The 11,853-nt window shown below is 51.6% G+C and overlaps 1 protein-coding gene across 2 annotated transcripts; it reads left to right on the forward strand.

Moving 5' to 3' along the window:
• Nucleotides 1–249: 249 nt before the first annotated feature.
• On the forward strand, nt 250–2,805 carry OTX2 (orthodenticle homeobox 2). Of its 2 annotated transcripts, none has more exons than XM_062494948.1 (3): nt 250–355; nt 730–902; nt 2,185–2,805. In XM_062494948.1, exons 1-3 carry the CDS (start codon nt 250–252, stop codon nt 2,803–2,805), a joined length of 900 nt encoding a protein of 299 aa, XP_062350932.1. The 2 variants fall into 2 exon arrangements, with proteins under 2 accessions (XP_062350932.1, XP_062350935.1); XM_062494951.1 differs by having other exon boundaries at nt 250–346; nt 751–902.
• Nucleotides 2,806–11,853: the final 9,048 nt, after the last annotated feature.

Below are 11,853 nucleotides of genomic sequence, written 5' to 3' on the forward strand. Positions count from 1 at the left end.
GAGAGGGGGGGAAAGGCAGCGGGGATAAAAGCGAGGAGGGAGGGGTGGGTGGGTGGGTGGGGGGCAGCGATCTGGCCTGACTCCCCCTTCATCCCTCCATTGCTCCCTCCTCTTCCTCCTGCGCAGGCACCTGGCGGCCCCCCCCACGCCCGACGGCTCCCCCAGGCACCGCCCGGGGCAGGCAGGGCGCTCGGCCGGCTCCCCCTCGCCCGGATTTTGGCCAACTCTCCTCCCCGCCACAACTTTAGCATGATGTCTTATCTTAAGCAACCACCTTATGCAGTCAATGGCCTGAGTCTCACAACCTCGGGCATGGATTTGTTGCATCCGTCCGTCGGTTATCCCGGTAAGCCACGTTTTTCTTCCCTCTTCCCTCCCCCTTTTTGCACCACGGAGGAGAAGCCGCTGGGATTTTGGAGGCGCAACATGCCCAGGGATCACGCTGGCTTGGGTGGGTGAGGGTGTGGGGGCCCCTCTGTCTCCCTTCTTCCTCACCCTCAACTTTTTATCGGCGAAAGGGGCTGCAAACAGCGGAGACCCCCATGCTGGGGATGGGGGCCAAGATGCTCCAAACGCGTGCGGGAGAGATGAGGATTTGGGATTGCCGCACTGTGGCGGCTGATCCTGGGGGTGCGGGACCCCCGGGAGAGGGGAGGGAATGTGGGTGCCCCCCTGGGGAGGGGGCTGGAGTGGACACCGGGGTCTGAGGGGCCGCTGACTGACAGCCAGGGTCTCTGGCTCCTTTCGCAGCCACCCCGCGAAAGCAGCGGCGGGAGCGCACGACCTTCACCCGGGCGCAGCTGGATGTGCTGGAGGCTCTTTTCGCCAAGACGCGCTACCCCGACATCTTCATGCGGGAGGAGGTGGCCCTGAAAATCAACCTGCCCGAGTCCAGAGTGCAGGTAGGATGCGGAGGGGCTCCGGAGACCCCTGCCTGCCCTTCCCCTGCACACCGCCGGCAAGGGGTTGGACTGGCCTGTGCCTGACAGGGGGACACGAGTGGACTGGTTTATGGGATAGATTCAGTCCTGAAGCCAAATCAAGCCCTTGTGGGGTGAAGGAGGCTCAGAGATGGGTGGGGGTTCAGTGAGGGGATGTGGTGGCATTTTGCATCCCCAGGGTGGGAGTGTGCCCCACCTTCCTCCCCCTGCACTGTGGGGGTGTTGTGCAGATCCTGGGTCCCAGCTCTTGAACCTTCCATACCCCAAAACCCAGTATCCCGAAATCCCAGCCTGTCCTGCAGACATTTGGGAGCCCTGCAGAAGCCACAAAGGATCCCCCACTCCCCAGGGATCACCACATTCCCGGAGCTGGGCCAGATTGGGATCCCAGCTCACACCAGTACAGACTGGCGGCTTTCTTCTACCTCTAATGGGGACTCTGATGAGAGAGGGGCTGCCTTGGTGGAGGGAAGCCCTCTCCTGGGGCTGGGCTGTGTGTCCACTGCAGGGACCCCAGGGACCCCATCCTGGCAGAGCAGGAGGGTCCTGTTCCTTCTGGGACTTAGAACACCCCAGCATCAGGAGCAGGGCATCTCCAAAGCCATCCCTCCCACTTGCCTCCTGACGAGGCTTCCCCAGGCTGTGTGGTGCCATGGAGTGTGATGGCTGGGACTGGGATACCCCCACACCAAACCCTATCCTCCTCCCCACAAAACCTCCCCAGAGCCAGCCCCCTTGGGCCCTGCTAAGGGAAGGTAAGGTGGGCTGAGGGCCAGCTCTGGCCGAGGGGGTGAGAGCAGAGAGCCTGGTCGGAGGGAAAATGAGACATCTTCACTCCCTCTGCCCATCCCAAACCTGTACTTCCCCAGTTTTTCCCTCCTTTTCTGATGTCCTATTGTTTCTAATTAAGGGCTCCACTTCAATAGGCCTTAAACTGTGACTCCTGGGGGTCCCCAGCTGGCAGACAGCAAAGAGGGAATGCTTCCCCTTCTCCCCAAAAGTGACCTTATTAAGGAGTTTGATTTGTGATTTCCACTTGTTATTACTGCTAATGATCTCAGGGAGGGGGATCCCCGGAGCTTTTCTTTGCAGCAGCCTGCAACCCTCTGCTCTTGGGGGACAGTTTTAGATCCCCCTCCCCGGCGAGGTCTCCCTGCCACCATCTCTTTCCTGCCTTGGGTTTGCCTGTGCATCCCTAACCCCAGGCTTTTTCTCTCTCCCTCCCTTGTGTCTCCATCTCAAGGTGTGGTTTAAAAACCGCCGAGCCAAGTGCCGGCAGCAGCAGCAGCAGCAGCAGAACGGGGGCCAGAACAAGGTACGGCCGGCTAAAAAGAAGAATTCGCCAGCTCGGGAAGTGAGTTCGGAGAGTGGGACCAGCGGGCAGTTCACTCCCCCCTCCAGCACCTCAGTCCCCACCATTTCCAGCAGCAGTGCCCCCGTGTCCATCTGGAGCCCAGCGTCCATCTCCCCGCTCTCAGACCCCCTGTCCACCTCTTCCTCCTGCATGCAGAGATCCTATCCCATGACCTACACCCAGGCATCAGGCTACAGCCAAGGATACGCTGGATCGACCTCCTATTTCGGAGGGATGGACTGTGGATCTTACTTGACCCCTATGCACCACCAGCTCCCTGGGCCGGGGGCCGCCCTGAGTCCCATGGGTGCCAACGCGGTCACCAGCCACCTCAACCAGTCTCCAGCCTCCCTCTCCACCCAGGGCTATGGAGCCTCCAGTTTGGGCTTTAACTCCACCACCGATTGCTTGGATTATAAAGACCAAACCGCCTCCTGGAAGTTAAACTTCAATGCTGACTGCTTGGATTATAAGGACCAGACATCATCATGGAAGTTCCAGGTTTTGTGAAGAACCTTTGTGATACCGAGAGAAATCGCCGCAAGAATGAACAGGCTGGGCTGAGCGCTCCAGTTTTAGTCAGGTCTTGGTTAAATTAAAGAGAAAAATAACTCCACGGACAAACAAACGAACAAAAAAAAAAACTGACAGCAACAAGAGAGGGACAGTGTTGGTGTGATCCCATTCAGACTCATCTCCTGCTCAGACGCTCTGGAAAAGGAATAATAAAGAGGAAAAACGGAGGAGGAAGGCCTTAAACGGACAGATCATCTAGTGAGCAGAAACCAGACAGACCCATCTGTGTTCTTTCTAGTTTTAGCCAATTGTTGGGTTTCCTTGTTTGGAAGAGGTGGGAGACCTTCCCACCTGCGGGCCAGTTTAAAAAAAAAAAAAAAAAAAAGAGTCTAGGTTTTTATTTCTTTTTTTGTGTGTGCGTGGAAAGATGATCCTTCACCCAGAGGTTTCCAATGTGTTAGCCAACCCTCGGTTAAAATATTCAGAATGGACAACATCTCTCTTTTTCTCCCTCTTTTTGTCCCTCCCTCTTTCTTTCTCTCTCGAGCTCATCCAACTGTTTCATGCCCAACTTGCTGAAGTTGGCACCCGGAGAACTTGGTTCAGGGCTGTGTGGGTTGTGTGACTGATTGTCCTAGCTGCACTACTTTATTTAAAGATTAAGAAAAAAAAAAGATAATGTTCATAAGGAGTCAATATGTAGTTTTTAAGAGACAATCAGTGTGTGTCTTATATAAATGGTACATCTGTGGTTTTTAATCTGTGCTAGACTTCAAAACTGTGATCTCCTGTATTGTATGCAACTAGGAACTCTGCACCAGCGGGAGTTCTGCTGTGATTTAAATAGGTTATAATTATAAGTGAAATTCAGAGCAACTGAGTTACCTATTATCATCTTTTAAAAAAATTAATTAAAAATATATATTTAAAAAATAATAAAAAAGAAAAAAAAAGAAAAACGCAAAAAACACAATCGCCTTTCACCCGAGGTGAGCTGCACTGAAACTTTTTGCAACAAACTGTCTCTGAATGAATGAGGAAAGACCGAAAATACCCCACCCGAGGACATTTAACTCCTCTGGAGCTCACTTACTGCTGGCCACGCCGGCAGTAACCGTCAAATCCAACAGGACTTTGGGCAGTTGCTCTGACCTGGATGAATTTAAACCGAGAAATTCATTGTCGTTTATGCTTGCAGATGTTAACTGAAAAAAAAAAAAAGAAAAAAAAAAGATATATATGCATAAACCTTTTTTTTTCCTGGATTTGGCAGATATGTATAATTATATTAAAATGGTTCTAGCACACTTGATGGTTGTCTTCCATTTTAATCACAGCCGGCGAGTGATGGAGAAGGAGCGAGGCCGGGCACGGGAGACCAGGAGGGTCTGGCTGCTTCTGCAGGGCCAAGGCAAAAGGGGTTCTGCTGGCAGCTCCCCGAGGTGAAGGAAGCAAAATCAAGGAGGGGAGTTATTTTATTTTTGATTTTTTTATTCGAAAAAACTTTCATCAGCCAAGCAGACCTTGGCTAATGTGACCTTTCCCGCCCCACCTTCGCCAGATCTCTTTATGGGGCAGGAGGGATGCGTTTGCTCTGTGGCTTCCCAGGGGATGGAATCCCCAGTTGTGTATCTGGGGAGAACCATAAACTTTCCAGGCAGGAGAAGGGGGAACCTGGATCAGGCAGGATGCTCTTCCCCAGAGGTGCTGGGGAAGGAGAGGGACAAGTGTTTGAGCTACAGTCTCACAAACTAAAGCCCCAGGATGCAGGATCAGGCTCTTCCCACGCATCCCTGTTTCAGTGGCTCTTTCTTTGTCCTTCTCCCTCTTCCTCCCTCTCTCCTCCCCGTGTGCAGTGCTGGGGCTGCTGGAGCCCAGAACTTGGGTTGGATTTAGCACAGCACCATAATGGATCTCTGGAAAGGGAGGGACCGGGAGAAAAGCCCCCCCCCCCCCCCCACCCCCAGCTCCATCCCATGCCCTGCCACCGGCTGTCCCCCAGGGTTTGTCACCAGCACCCTGTGACTCACCCGGGGCCACCAGCACCACTCCTTGGTGCCCAGGACTGCGCAGCGATGACGCAGCCACGGTGCCTCTCCAGCCATCCCTGGGCTCTGCATCCCAGCATCCCAAACCGCCCCTTCCAGAGGCACCAGCAAAACGCTCCTTCCTGCCGTGCCATTTGTGTCCCCCGCCGCCACCAGCAGCCTTTAACATAAACAGCTGCGGGGGAAGGAGAGTTTTTGTGCTGCCTCACGTTTGCATGGTGTCAGTCGGTGATTTTCTCATTTATTTTTTCGTGGTGGGAGCATCCGTGCAGGGGAGGTTTGGGAAGCGCCAGCCGTGTCCCTGCCACCGGCATCTCCCAAGCAGCAGCGCGGAAAGTTTCATTTCTCCACTGATTTGCTTCAAATCAACAAAGTTTACTTCTCACCCAAAAATTCTATTCGAGGAAAATATGCTCAAGAAAACCAAGTCCTTACTGAACTGGGCCACAGCATCACACCTGCTTGGAAAAGCTCTTTGTTTCCTGAGCTTTTGATTATTAATTTTTTAAAGCCTCTTTAAAACCTCTTTTTGCATTTAGCTTTCCCCATCTTATCTTTTACTTTTCTTTCCTGAGTATTTCCCTGTCTGTCAGGGATGAGCTCCTCCAGCTAGTGCTCGTTTTTATCAGAAAAAGCTAATTCATGGCAGGAGTCCTCTGATTTTTCCCTGGCTTTTTGTACTTTCCACGTTTTCTCTCCCTGTTCGTTTCTGAGTTTAATTTAAATGGGCACATGCGTGGGCAAAGGGCAAAATCCCAAGGTGAGCTGGCAAACACAAAATATTCTGTAAAGAGTGTTTTAGCTCCTTTTAAATTTTTAATGTTTTACATCTCCTGGTAGAATTCATTTCCTCTGAACTCAGGCTGCAGTAGGCAATCCTGAATCCAATAAAATCTGGGGAAAAGCTGGGGAGACCACGTTGGTTTAGTGATGAAAAGCCAGATTTAGGGGCAAAGAGCTGATTAGGAGGGTGTTTGATTTGAGGTGTCCTGCCCAGCCCCCCAAAATACACGTACAAACAAATCCTCTACCTGCTCTGCAGTGTGACATTTCCCACCAGAGGGGGGGAAAAAAATCCCTAAAAACTGGAAAAGCAGAAATCCAGGAGGGAAATTTTGAGCACAACCATAATGGAGCTGCCTGGAATGCTGGTTCCAGCACCTGTGCCTGCTCCCTGCTCATCCTTGTCCCTGCCCCTCCTGCTCCGTTTCCTTGTTTGATTCCCTCTCCATTTGCCTGCACACCCTGCCCAATATTCCTTTCCACTCCCCACCAGCACCAGCCCACACGTCCCAGTGCTCCCCAGTAACCAGAGCATCTGTGCTCCACCCGAGCCTGCCCAGGGAACCCCAAAACAGGGACAGCTTTTGGGGTGCTGCATTTCCAGGAGGACCCCGGGGCTGGGGAGCACTGCCAGTTTCCAAGGAGACAGGGGAGATTTACTGAAAAAAGATGGATTTAGGGACAGGCAGTGGAGCTTCACCCCCTGGTGCTGGGTGGAGCGGCACAGGAACATCCCAAATTCCCACTCACACCTCTGGCACCGCCTTTTCCCTGGGATCTGGGGTGTGGTGGGGGTAGGGCTGGTGGGTTGGGAATTCGTTTGGGTTTGGGGAGGTTAGAAAGAGAATATTGGGAAGAGGGGCTGTGCTGGGGTGAAGGGATGGGGTTCCCGAGGGTCAGGGTGTGGTGTGAGGGATGGGCTGGGCTGGGCTGGACGTGGGGAGGTGTCAGGGATGGGAGGTGAGGGAGGGGAAGGAAGGAAATTGAAGGAAAGGAAAAGAAGGGAAGTAAGGAAGTAGGGAGGGACAGAAGGAGGGGAGGAAAAGAAGGAGGGGAAGAAGGAAAGAGGGAAAGGAGGACGGAGGGGGAAAGGAAAGGAAAGGAAAGGAAAGGAAAGGAAAGGAAAGGAAAGGAAAGGAAAGGAAAGGAAAGGAAAGGAAAGGAAAGGAAAGGAAAGGAAAGGAAAGGAAAGGAAAGGAAAGGAAAGGAAAGGAAAGGAAAGGAAAGGATGCCATTTCCACCTGCTGGAGCTGCCTCGTGTCTCCCTGCTGCTGTTACTGCTGCTGCACCTTAGTGCTGGGGCAGAGCAGAGGGAGGTGATGGGGCGGGGGGGAGAAGAGGTGGTGAAGAGATAGATAAGTATATAAATCCAACACAAACTGTTAAAATCTGCTCTGAGAGTCAATTTTGACTTTTAGGCTCATGGACCATTAATAAAAATCTCCTTATACTCAGATGACTCTCAAATGCTGTGATAGCGGATTACAAACTCCTAATGGAGATACTGTATGATCAAATATTCTCTAAGCACCGAGGTCTAACGTCCTGGGGGTGGCCAGGCCACCTGATTATCAGCTTATCAGCAAATACCTCTTAGTGAGGGATGTATTGTGAAGAAAGTGTCTTCCTCGAAGTGCTTCTTTCCCCATTCTTCCTTCAGACAGGTTTGGGAACGGCATCCCGTGGTCTGGGGACCATAGGATGTCCTGTGGAAATGATGTCCCCAGTCTGTCATGGGGCTTGCCCCTGGTTTCTGGTTTTCCCTGTGAGAGATGCAGAGCTGGAGGTCCCAGAAGGCTTGCAGCTTCTCAGTGCACAGAGGAACACATTTCGTGGACTCAGCACTGGTGACACTCAGCCCTTGCAGGACCAAACCACCGAATGTGATGCATAATTACCTGGTAATTAAATATAGAGGGCTAAGGCAGTATCATTACAGAGACAGAGAGAGGAGAGGAGGTTCCTTCATGAGACCAGAAACCAGAGCTCCCTGCAGAGCCAATGGCTGGGAAAACTGGACTGTAGATCTGCTTTTTCTGTTTTCAAGGAGGAGGTGGTTCTCTCTCTGCTCCTTCTCACCTGCTCACAGGTAGGGACCCTGGAATTTATTCCTATGTGGATGCTGGTAATGAGACCTGCTGATGCATAGAAAATACATCCTCTAACCCAGCCTGGGAGCCCTGTGCACTGTGAGGGTCTGGGGTCAGGCTGGGCAGGGAGGAGAGGGCATGAGGGAGCAAAATAGATTTTAGAAGTCCCCTCTGGACTGTAGCCTTCCCAACAGGGACCATGTTTTGTGTGTGTCCCTCACTACTGACACCAGTTCACAGACTGCTGAGGCATGAATGAACTTCTACTTGGCTGAAGTAAAGTCTTCAAGACTTGGAGCGTTTTTGGCTTTCCTAAAGGAGGTCGTGAGGCCAGGATGTCAATGCCAAGAAGAAGAACTCTCCTGCTGGCATGATATGATTCACCTGTGACCTATTGGTAAGGCTTAACACGTGCCTTGAGTTTCCAAGCACCACCCTTGGGACACAGGGAAGGTGCCCACGCTGGGCTGCCTTTCTAATCCTTCTTCTGCCAGAGGGGAGAGCAAAGCTGGGTCCTCCTGCATCCTCACTCCCTTCACAAGGGACAAATCATTTTTGCTTTTGGGTAGATTCAAGCAGAGGTGAAGCTGATTTCTCTCCTGATGTTGCTGTGAAAAGCAGTGTCCCTCAGTCCCTTCAAGCTGGTCCCTCCATGTCACAGTTGTGGAAGGGCAGGTAACAGTGCCTGCTGTCTCACTGATTTTTGGAGACCCCATAGGCCATTCTGGCTCCTCTGTAAGATGTGGGGCTGCAGGTTTTATCCCTTAGGATATTCAGGCTCCTCTCCATCAGGTAAATATATGGAACCACCCTGCAAGGAGGCCTGTCTGGGGAGTTACTGCAGGCTGAGTCAGCTGAGGGTGTTTGCCCAGAGCCTGAAGAGCTGAAAACAAGGAATGTGGTGAGTTGTGAGGGTGTTTGTTGGGTTTTGAGAGTTTTTGTTGAGTTGTGAGGGGGTTTTTGTTGGGTTGTGAGGGTGTTCTTTGGGTTGTGAGGGTGTTCTTTGGGTTGTGAGGGTGTTCTTTGGGTTGTGAGGGTGTTCTTTGGGTTGTGAGGGTGTTCTTTGGGTTGTGAGGGTGTTTGTTGGGTTGGGAGGGTTTTTGTTGGGTTTTGAGGGTGTTCTTTGGGTTGTGAGGGGTTTTTCGGGTTTTGAGGGTGTTCTTTGGGTTTTGAGTGTGTTCTTTGGGTTGTGAGGGTTTTTGTTGGGTTTTGAGGGTTTTTGTTGGGTTGTGAGGAGGTTCCTTCACTGTTGTGCAGAGGAGGCACAAGCCCTGACCCTATTGACAGCTCTGAGGTTGTAGGATCTGGGCTGGTGGAGTGCTGAGAAGGGTGATGGAGTCTGATGAGAACCCAAACAGCATCAGCCCTGGATCAGTGGAGAATAAGGGCTGGGGTATTTCCCTGAAACTCTGGAATCCACCCCAAATCATGTGGGAAAGAGATCTCTACTGAAATGGTGTTGTCCAGTCTCAGGGCCTGGCTTTAGAACTGAAAGGGGAGGATTAGGAAGGGCTCAGGAAAAGCCAGGAAAATGGCTCCAGGAGGCACAAACCTGCTTGGTGAAGCACTTGGGAGTGTTTTGTCCATATATGAGTTATCCAAGAGAAGGTTGAGATGTTGTGAGTATTTGGTGAGGGCAGGATATTACCTGGAAGCATGTCCTTACCCATTTGGTAGGAGTACCCAGCTTGACAAGTTAAAATAAGATTAATCCAAACCGGCCATCTGAGAAAAATAAAAATTAGAAGCTGAAACAAATTCCCTTATGGCAGGGGAGCTCTGCATTTTTAAGTGTAATGGTCAAACACCCACCTGTCTTTCTAAAAGCCATGCAGGAGGTACTTGCCCTTGTCCATAATTACTTAAAATAAAGTATGTCGCATCATTTAGGGTAATCATCCAGGTCACTCTGTTGTTTCAGGGCTTAGTGCAGGGCTTTTTAGTGGATGGAGTGTTCACCAGACAGCTCCTGGGGGAATTGCATCTGGATCACGTCTGGCCATGGAAAATCAAATGGAGCTGGTGTAGCAAAAGGCTGAGAGCTGGGCACCAGAGATCAGAGCCCCAGTGCTACAGGTGGCCTGTGCTGCTGGGATCTGTGTTTTGGGAGGAGCTCCAGGCTAATGCCTCATCCAGGAAAAATATTGGTGTCCGACCTTTCCCATCTGCAGTGGAACAAGGACACTCTCCCACTCCCATCACAATTCTGGGATCCCTAAGGTAACCCAGCATGGGGAAATATCTTGCAAGAATTCCCTGGAGCTGTGTGGGTCAGCTCTGTGCTGCACCTCTGCTTTTCCTGTTTTCCTTTGTCCGTTCTCCCTCTCTCTGCCCCTCATTCCCTCTCTCCCTCTGCCCCCCTGCCAGAAGCACTGAGGACACAGTGCCAGCCTCTCCAGGTGTGCAAACTCTCTGCCTCCTTTGGCAGGTCCTGCCAGGAGCAGCCCACACTGCTGGAGGCTGCCAAAGCTCCCTCCTGGCTCGTGGTGTCCCATACCAACAGCAGAGAGGTGACTGAAAAAAGGGTCATGGCAGGGACAGCTGAGTCTCTTTCCCTGCGTTTTGGGGCATGCCTTCAGCATTTTCCAGGGTGCCAGTGCTTGAATGGATCATCCATGTCTGCTGCAAGACTGTGATGTTGAAAGGAGTGGTGGTGGATTGATTAAAAATGAGTAACAGTGCTGGGGCTATTTGGAACTTCTTGGGAATGACTGTGCAGATGCACCCCATGGCATTACACTGGTCCTATAAAACTGAAACCAGAATTAGAACCTTGTATGCAACCACATTAAAATAGGCCCTAGATGTCTAATATGTCTCTGATGTTCCCTTTTTTATTTGGATGGCATTGCTGGCCAGTGAGGGCCTGTCGAGGCTCCACTCACCACCTACCATAGGGTCAGGCTGCAAGAATCAAACCAAGAAACAGCACTGAGCAGCACCCTGGGATTCCAAGGGACCTTCAGCTCCCTCTCTGCCAGGGTGGCTGCAGCACCCACTTCTCACACCTCTGTCCTGTGGTCTGTACACGATTCAGGAGGGTCCTCATGGCTCAGGATGTGCCTCTGTGGCTTTTATGCTTCTGTCTGCAGAGCCATAATTGCCTCAACCTTTGCACAGACACTGCAGCAAACAGTTGTTATTACTTGGCCACAGCCTTTAATATTTGCTGCAAGAAGGTGTCTGGTCCTTTGTAAGGTTTCTGGGAGGCTGAGATTTCCTAAACCCAGGAGCTGAGGCTGTCCTTGGCCTTGCTGGGATGGGGACAAAGTGGAGAGGTTGGTGGTCCTGTGCCAGGCAGAGCCCCTCGAGGGGACACGGAGCAAATCACAGAATCCTGGAATGATTTGGGATGGAAGGGACCTTAAAGATCATCCAGTCCCAGCCCCCCTGCCATGGGCAGGGCACCAGCTGTGTCTGGCACTTGGGCACAGGGGATTCGAGGTGTTGCAAGGAGATGGGCTGAGCTGCATGGGGAGAGGGAGTGCGAGACAGAAATCAGCTACGTGACACCCCCGGCAGCACCGAAGGCCTCCTGATAACCACAACATCCTGGGATGCTCCTGGGAATCTGTGACTGCCCCCATCAGAATTAACAGCCAGGATCCTTAATAGGCATCCGTAAGACATTACACAGAGTCAAATTACTCATGGACACCGGGTGTGATGTGCTCAGTTTTTATTTGCCTTCAGATCATGGAAATCCACAATGGGGTTAATTCTTGATCCAGCCATGCCAGCCTGTTCTGAGAGCTTTAAAATTAAAGCAGCCACAAGGCTGCCCTTCGCTTTCCAGTGAATTACGCAAAAAACCAAACACATGAGAATAAAAGGACAAATGGAAAACTCAGGGTTCCGGTTGGAATTTAGACCTTTTATTTTTTTTTTCCGTTTGCACCCGGAGCAATGCGACGGAGCCAGCTTTCCAGTGTCAAGAGAGAGGGGAGTGAGGAGGGTGTCCTGATTAGATCTAATTTCCTACCTGTTTACTGTAGGCATTTGCATAATGATCACCCTGCAAAGAGTGGTTAGCATATGCTAACACCGATTCTTGCACCCATTAAAACACAAACCCCAGGCAGGCTGCTGCTGTTTACAACACATCTCTTCCCCCTGATTGC

The sequence above is a fragment of the Cinclus cinclus genome, chromosome 6 (assembly GCF_963662255.1).
Source record: "Cinclus cinclus chromosome 6, bCinCin1.1, whole genome shotgun sequence".
Classification (NCBI taxonomy): domain Eukaryota; kingdom Metazoa; phylum Chordata; class Aves; order Passeriformes; family Cinclidae; genus Cinclus; species Cinclus cinclus.